The following is an 8,599-nucleotide window of genomic DNA, read 5'->3' on the forward strand; positions in this document are numbered from 1 at the left end:
GCACTCTGTAGGCAAGCATAAGTGACTTGAACTTAATGCGAGCAGCTACAGGCAGCCAGTGGAGGTCAATAAGAAGCGGGGTGACGTGTGCCCTCTTCGGTTGGTTGAACACCAGACGCGCCGCCGCGTTCTGGATCATTTGTAGTGGTTTCACCACGCAAGCCGGCAGGCCCGTTAGGAGGGCGTTGCAGTAATCAAGGCGGGAATTCACCAAGGTTTGCACCAGCAGCTGGGTGGCATACTGGGTTAGGTACGGCCTGATTTTGCGGATGTTGTATAGTGCAAAGCGGCAGGACCTAGAGACAGAGGCAATGTGGTCCGTGAAAGTCAGTTGGTCATCAATGTGTGTGTGTGTGTGTGTGTGTGTGTGTGTGCTGAGGTTGTGTTGACATGTTGTTGTTGACATGATGAGGTTGTGTTGACGATGCTGAGGTTGTGTTGACATGCTGAGGTGTGTGTGTGTGTGTGTGTGTGTGTGTGTGTGTCTGTGTGTGTGTGTGTGTGTGTGTGTGTGTGTGTGTGCTGAGGTTGTGTTGAGATGCTGAGGTTGTGTTGAGATGCTGAGGTTGTGTTGAGATGGTGAGGTTGTGTGTGTGTGTGTGTGTGTGTGTTGAGATGCTGAGGTTGTGTTGAGATGCTGAGGTGTGTGTGTGTGTTGTGATGCTGAGGATGTGTTGAGATGCTGAGGTTGTGATGCTGAGGTTGTGTGTGTGTGTGTGTGTGTGTGTGTGTGTGTGTGTGTGTGTGTGTGTGATGCTGAGGTTGTGTTGAGATGCTGAGGTTGTGTTGAGATGTTTAGATGAGGTTGTGATGAGATGCTGAGGTGTGTGTGTGTGTGTGTGTGTGTGTGTGTGTGTGTGTTGTGTGTGTGGTTGTGTTGTGATGCTGAGGTTATGTTGAGATGCTGAGGTTGTGTTGTTGTTGTGTTGACATGCTGAGGTTGTGTTGTGATCCTGAGGTTGTGTTGTTGTTGTGTTGAGATGCTGAGGTGTGTGTGTGTGTGTGTGTGTGTGTGTGTGTGTGTGTGTGTGTGTTGGGATGCTGAGGTTGTGTTGACATGCTGAGGTTGTGTTGAGATGCTGAGGTGTGTGTGTGTGTGTGTGTGTGTGTGTTGGGATGCTGAGGTTGTGTTGACATGCTGAGGTTGTGTTGTGATGCTGAGGTGTGTGTGTGTGTGTGTGTGTGTGTGTGAGTGTGTGTGTGTGTGTTGAGATTTTGAGGTTGTGTTGAGATGCTGAGGTTGTGTTGAGATGCTGAGGTGTGTGTGTGTGTGTGTGTGTGTGTGTGTGTTGAGATGTTGAGGTTGTGTTGAGATGCTGAGGTTGTGTTGAGATGTTGAGGTGTGTGTGTGTGTGTGTGTGTGTGTGTGTGTTGGGATGCTGAGGTTGTGTTGACATGCTGAGGTTGTGTTGAGATGCTGAGGTGTGTGTGTGTGTGTGTGTGTGTGTGTGTGTGTGTGTTGGGATGCTGAGGTTGTGTTGACATGCTGAGGTTGTGTTGACATGCTGAGGTTGTGTTGTGATGCTGAGGTGTGTGTGTGTGTGTGTGTGTGTGAGTGTGTGAGTGTGTGTGTGTGTGTTGAGATGTTGAGGTTGTGTTGAGATGCTGAGGTTGTGTTGAGATGTTGAGGTGTGTGTGTGTGTGTGTGTGTGTGTGTGTGTGTTGAGATGTTGAGGTTGTGTTGAGATGCTGATGCTGAGGTTGTGTTGTGATGCTGAGGTTGTGTTGACATGAGATGCTGAGGTGTGTGTGTGTGTGTGTGTGTGTGTGTGTGTGTGTGTGTGTGTGTGTTGGGATGCTGAGGTTGTGTTGACATGCTGAGGTTGTGTTGACATGCTGAGGTTGTGTTGTGATGCTGACGTTGTGTTGTGATGAGATGCTGAGGTTGCCATGTGTTAAATTAAACTTTTATCTACGTGTTCGTTGCAGAGAATCAAAGTAAGGACCGCCACACAGAGCAATAAGTTTGAGTTGAGTTTACTGAGTTTTAAAAGAGTACAAGATCAGTCTTAGGTGAGTTCACACAAGAGCTCCGTCACCCACAACTGGAGAATGCATTCTGATATCATCATACACAGTTCAGTCTTTTAACCCTTAGTTGCCACAATGTTGCTTAAGCATGAATCCCCTGAGGAGCTGTTTCTAACTAACTCCTTAACAATGAGGTCTCAGTGTGAAAAGTCCAATTCTCACGGTTCAGCTATTAATCTTATCTCGTTCATGTCCCGTGGTGATCTTTCTGCCCTAAGTGATTGTAGTTTACGACCACTGTCACTGCTGGCTCGTGCTGGCCCTGTCAATGTCACACCAGCGGCGACACCTCAGGGTATAGGCCTCTTTCCTTAGCATGGTGAAATTACTTAATACTCTGTTTACTGTTCTGATCTAAATTGCTTGACATTGAACTTCAACTGACTGCTTGTTGATGACTAAACATTGGTGACAACAATAAACTCGTTTTTCTCTTACACATGGTGAGGTTGTGTTGAGATCCTGAGGATGAGATGGGATACTGAGGTTTTGTTGGGATACTGAGGTTGAGTTGCTGACACTGCTTCGCCCCTGCAGGTGGAGGTGAGGCACACACACACACACACACACACACACACACACTGACGCTGCTTCGCCCCTGCAGGTGGAGGTGAGGCACACACACACACACACACACACACACACACACACACACACTGACGCTGCTTCGCCCCTGCAGGTGGAGGCGAGGCTGAGGGGCGCCACGCGGGCAGCAGACCAGTGGAGGGAGCTGGGGGAGCAGCAGGACCGGCTGAACTCTCGTCTGTCGGAGACGGAGCGCCGCCTTCACAGCCTCTCCCGCAGGCCGGCCCAACTGGAGCCCAGAGGAGCCCAGGACCTGCTGGACCAGAACCAGGTAGAGTGGAGGTCAATGGGGTCACACACACACACACACACAAACATACACACACACACACACACACACACACACACACACACACACACACACACACACACACACACATACACACACACACACACACACACACACGCGCGCGCGCACGCGCACACACACACACACACACACACCGACACACACACACACTCACACACACACACACACACACACACACATACACACAGACACACATACACACAGACACACACACACACACACGCACGCACGCACGCACGCACGCACGCACGCACGCACACACACACACACACACACACACACCGCCACTGAGATCCAGGTAGGTGGAGATCAATGGGGTCACCCACACACACACACACACACACACACACTTAACACTTCAGTACTCACTAAAACAAAGAGCACAGCTGTGATATGACTCAACACTTTTAAACCATGAAGAAGAGGGAGCTGTGATATGACTCAACACTTTTAAACCATGAAGAAGAGAGAGCTGTGGCGCGAGCGGCAGGGGTCAGGGGTCATGAGTTTGAATCCCACCCCCCGTCTCTCTCTCTCCCAGTCCCACCCCCTGCTGTGGGCATGCTATGAGGGTAGTACACCAGATCTGGACTAGAACCAGGGTTCTTGTAAGGAGACAGACAGATGGAGAGATGGAGCTAGACAGCTTAGGGTTAGCAGCTAAGGGTTAGCAGCTTAGGGTTAGCAGCCAAGGGTTAGGCTAGACAGCTAAGGGTTAGCAGCTAAGGGTTAGCAGCTAAGGGTTAGGCTAGACAGCTAAGGGTTAGCAGCTAAGGGTTAGGCTAGACAGCTAAGGGTTAGCAGCTAAGGGTTAGCAGCTAATGGTTAGCAGCTAAGGTGATGACCCTGACCCCTGACCCCTGACTCTGAGGAGAATTCCTCTTCTGTTCCTCCAACCACAGGCCTTCATCCAGGACCTGGAGCAGCAGCAGGCGGAGCTAAGTCGGCTGGGGGAGGCCCTGGCCAGCATGGCGGGGATCCGGGAGGCCCCCCCGGGGTTGGAGCGGGGGGAGGTGGTGGTGAGGCACCTGCGGCAGGTGGTGCTGGATCTGGGGCAGCTGGCCAGGGATCTCATCAGGCAGAGGCAGGAGGACCTCGAGAGGGGGGCGGAGTACCACCACTGCGGGGACGCACTGGACCGGCTCTTCCAGCAGGTGTCCAGAGAGTGGGACTACCTGGCCAGGTAGGGTGGAACAGGAATACACACAAAAAATTACCGTCTACAGTGCCCCTAAAACATTTTTCTATCCCCATGTTGTTTATCGCCAGGGTATGTGCAGGTGTGTTGACAGGTGTGTTGACAGGTGTGTTGACAGGTGTATTGACAGGTGTGTTGACAGGTGTATTGACAGGTGTGTTGACAGGTGTATTGACAGGTTTCTACAGGTGTGTTGACAGGTGTGTTGACAGGTGTGTTGACAGGTGTGTTGACAGGTTTCTACAGGTGTATTGACAGGTTTCTGCAGGTGTGTTGACAGGTGTGTTGACAGGTGTGTTGACAGGTGTATTGACAGGTGTGTTGACAGGTGTGTTGACAGGTTTCTACAGGTGTGTTGACAGGTGTATTGACAGGTGTGTTGACAGGTGTGTTGACAGGTTTCTACAGGTGTGTTGACAGGTGTGTTGACAGGTTTGTGCAGGTGTGTTGACAGGTTTGTACAGGTGTGTTGACAGGTGTGTTGACAGGTGTGTTGACAGGTTTGTGCAGGTGTGTTGACAGGTTTGTGCAGGTGTGTTGACAGGTGTGTTGACAGGTGTGTTGACAGGTTTGTGCAGGTGTGTTGACAGGTGTGTTGACAGGTGTGTTGACAGGTGTGTTGACAGGTTTGTGCAGGTGTGTTGACAGGTTTGGGCAGGTGTGTTGACAGGTGTGTTGACAGGTTTGTGCAGGTGTGTTGACAGGTGTGTTGACAGGTTTGTGCAGGTGTGTTGACAGGTGTGTTGACAGGTTTCTACAGGTGTGTTGACAGGTGTGTTGACAGGTTTGTGCAGGTGTGTTGACAGGTGTGTTGACAGGTTTGTGCAGGTTTGTTGACAGGTGTGTTGACAGGTGTGTTGACAGGTGTTCTGGTTGTTTCTCCCTCTGCAGGGCGGACACTGAGAGCACCTCGGAGCACCTGGGCGCCCTGAAGAAGCTGTTCGCTGACCTGCAGGACCAGGAAGGCCTGTTGGAGGACCTGAGAGAGAGCAGGCTCGCCATCCTGCCCCGCCTCAGCCCTGAGGACCGGGACCTGGTCAAGGAGCACGTGGCGCATCTGGAGCACCGCTGGGTCCGGCTGGAGAACCTCATCCGGCAGAAGATCCGTGACTCCGCTTCGGTCCTGAAGGACCTGGAGCTCGTGGAGGCCCGCCTGCGAGAGGCTCGGGAGTGGGCCCAGGAGGAGAAGCAGCCGTCATTGGCCGATGATGCCCTCAGGACCAGCCCCCCCCCGCCCCCGCCGTCTGACATCATCGGCCAGAGCTTCCTGTTCGACCACCTGAGCGCGTGCGCAGAGATGGAGGCCAAGCAGCTGCTGCTGACGCAGGCGGTGGGCGATGCCGACGAGCTGTGCCCGCGCCTGGGCCTGAGCGAGAGGAGGAGGCTGCGGGCGCTCACGCAGCAGGCCCAGGCTGAGGTTGAGGCGCTGGGGGTCACGGTGACTCAGCGCCGGAGGAAGCACCTGACCGAGGCCCTCGCGGAGCGGACGCAGTTCCGTCAGGCACTGGGCAGGGCGGCGGCATGGGTGCGCCAGCGGGAGGGCAAGGCTTTGGCGGAGGCGGAGGCGGAGCACGTCGCTCTGCTGCCGGACGACGTCTCCAGGCAGGTGGACGGCTGCAGGGGCGCTCTCAGCAGCCTGAAGGCCTACCAGGAGGAGCTGACCTCCCTCTGGACTCAGGCACGAGACCTGGTGAAGGACAGCACAGACCAGGAGAAAGACGAGACTCTGGGCGCGATGCAGGAGGTGCAGGGCACGTTCGACAGCGCCCTCCGCAGGGGCACGCGGAAGCTGCTCGACCTCGAGAAAGCGCTGGCAACCAGGAAGTACTTCAAGGTGGACCTAGACAAGATGTGCGATTGGCTGAAGCGGAAAGAGGCCCTGATGTTCGGTCAAATCGACTGGAGCGTGAGTGACTCAGAGCTACAGCTAATCGCAGCGCAGTACCAGGACATCCTGGAGCAGGCCTCCGAGTACGAGAACCTTTTGCTCATCGTCCAGAGGGCCGGGCAGGAGATCCTCCCCACACTGAATGAAGTGGATCACTGCTACCTCGACGAGAAGCTCAACGCCCTACCTCAACAGTACAACAGCATCCTGGTGTCTGCCACACAGAGGCACGAGAGCGTCCAGCAGGCGGTGTCTGATCGGAGAACCTTTGGTTCCTTGATGGAGGCGGCGCACGAGACGACGAGGGAACTACAAGAACAGTTTGAAGCCTTGGAGAAGCAGAGTCCCAGCTGTTCTATGGATGATAGCATTCCAAGACTACATAGTCACCTCACAGACCTCCAGAGGAGCCTCGGAACTCAGGACGCTTCTCTGAAGGACCTGCGGAGGAGGAACGAGGCCCTTCTCTGTGCCGGCGGCGGCCAGCCCTGCAAGACTGAGGCCCTGCATCGCCTGCTGAGACTCCACTCAGGGCTGAAGCACAAAGTGAAAGTGAAACTGAAAGACCTTGACCGAGTGCTGACATCTGCGGAACAGCACAACATGTTGGCCGCAGGTCTGGAATCTGAGCTGAAGGCTGTGAGGGACCACATGAGTAAATTAGACACACATGCCCACACCTCAGGTGACGTGAGCATCCTCCACAGCCTCGGTCCGTCTCTGGCGGCCGCCGAGTGTCATCTGCAGAGACTGCAGAGTGGCCCAGACTTCTTCGCCCGCCAGGATGAGCAGCAGCAGGTCACTTCCTGGCAAGAGGAGCTGCTCAGCCTGAAGGAGAGGGTGAACGAGCGCATCACTTCCTGTGTCTGTGTCATCACCGACAGGGGTGACTTACGCACAGAGATAACAAAGACCTCGGGTTGGTTAAAGACCTTAAGAGATGACCTCGTTAGCTCCTCCTCGAGCTTGGACGACGAGCTGACAGTTGAAAAGGTTGAACATCAGTTGAGGAAGATCTCGTCGCTTCAGGAGGAGGTCCGGTCTAAGGGCCGGATCGTCGGAGCTTTGGCTGACAAGGAAGGACAAAAGAGCCGTAACCATGACGACGCTCTGTTGGGAGATGTTAAACAGCTGGAGAGCGATGTCCTTCGAGCACTTTCTACCAAACAGGTGAAACATTATTTCATTTCGAGCAGATTATGGTTTAAATTTAGTGTCATTGTCTTCCATTGTTACTGGACCTCCTGTCTTAGAGGCTTGCTTCATTAACACTATCTCCGTTTGTACTGGGTGTGTGTGCATGTGTGTGTGTGTGTGTGTGTGTGTGTGTGTGTGTGTGTGTGTGTGTGTGTGTGCGTGTGTGCATGTGTGTGTGTGTGTGCATGTGTGTGTGTGTGTGTGTGTGTGCGTGTGTGTGTGTGTGTGTGTGTGCATGTGTGTGTGTGTGTCTGCATGTGTGTGTTTCTGTGTGTGTGTGTGTGTGTGTGTCTGTGTGTGTGTGTGTGTGTGTGTGTGTGTGTGCATGTGTGTGTGTGTGTGTGTCTGTTTGAGGTAATGAACAATACTGTTGCTGTGTGATACAACACTTCTACTGTACCTTTAATTAGATAAACCAATCAGTGCATGTCCCTGAGAGAGCTGACCAATCAGTGCCTGTCCCTGACAGAGCTGACCAATCAGTGCAGGTCCCTGAGAGAGCTGACCAATCAGTGCATGTCCCTGAAAGACCTGACCAATCAGTGCTGACCAATCAGTGCATGTCCCTGAGAGAGCTGACCAATCCTGAAGGCATTTGCCTAACTATGCTGAGGCTGACTTAATCTGCCCTATGTCTCTTTAATCTTCTTCCTCTTTAATCTTCTTCCTCTTTAATCTTCTTCTTCTGCAGTCTACCCTCTTTAATCTACCCTCTTTAATCTTCTTCCTCTTTAATCTTCATCCTCTTTCATCTTCTTCCTCTTTAATCTTCTTCTTCCTCTGCAGTGTGCCCTCACACAGGTGCTGCCACTGATCCAGCGGCACTCCGCAGCCTCGGCATCTGCCCACCGGTGGCTGAAGAGGGCCACTGCATTCTTGGAACAACAGGAGGCCAAGCAGGAAGTAGACCCCGAGGACCTGGAGCTGAGTCTCAATGACCTGGGTGATGTCCACGCCAAGCAGGAAGTAGACCCCGAGGACCTGGAGCTGAGTCTCAGTGACCTGGGTGATGTCCACGTCCAGGAGGAGGAGGAGGAGGAGGCCCTTAGGGGCAGCCTGGAGGAGACGCTGAAGGACCTGGAGCTGAGTCTCAATGACCTGCTGCATCCTCGGCTGGAGGGGCTGGTGGTGGGATCTGCTCTGGCACTGAACCTGACAAGCAGTGTGCAGAGTGTGTGTCATCAGGGGTCAAAGGTCAAGGAGCAGCTGAGGAGGCGTCAGGAAACCCTACAGAGGTACGGGCATCTATCTCATAGGGTAGAGTTAAACCCAACAGAGGTACAGACCTCACATAGGGTAATAGAATTAAACCCTACAGAGGTACAGGCATCTGATAGGGTAGAGTTAAACCCCAGAGGTACAGGCATCTCATAGGGTAATATAATTAAAC

The 8,599-nt window shown here is 53.2% G+C and overlaps 1 protein-coding gene across 1 annotated transcript in view; it reads left to right on the forward strand.

Moving 5' to 3' along the window:
- Nucleotides 1-6,800, forward strand: part of LOC116223714 (nesprin-1-like) — a 21,475-nt gene extending 14,675 nt beyond the window's left edge. The window contains exons 16-19 of the mRNA XM_031581284.1: nucleotides 2,711-2,887; nucleotides 3,829-4,109; nucleotides 5,016-6,651; nucleotides 6,720-6,800. Coding sequence (XP_031437144.1) covers nucleotides 2,711-2,887; nucleotides 3,829-4,109; nucleotides 5,016-6,651; nucleotides 6,720-6,800 — 2,175 coding nt within the window. The remainder of the gene's footprint in view (nucleotides 1-2,710; nucleotides 2,888-3,828; nucleotides 4,110-5,015; nucleotides 6,652-6,719) is intronic.
- The last annotated feature ends 1,799 nt before the right edge of the window (nucleotides 6,801-8,599 follow it).

The sequence above is a fragment of the Clupea harengus genome, chromosome 15, assembly GCF_900700415.2.
Source record: "Clupea harengus chromosome 15, Ch_v2.0.2, whole genome shotgun sequence".
Lineage (NCBI taxonomy): Eukaryota > Metazoa > Chordata > Actinopteri > Clupeiformes > Clupeidae > Clupea > Clupea harengus.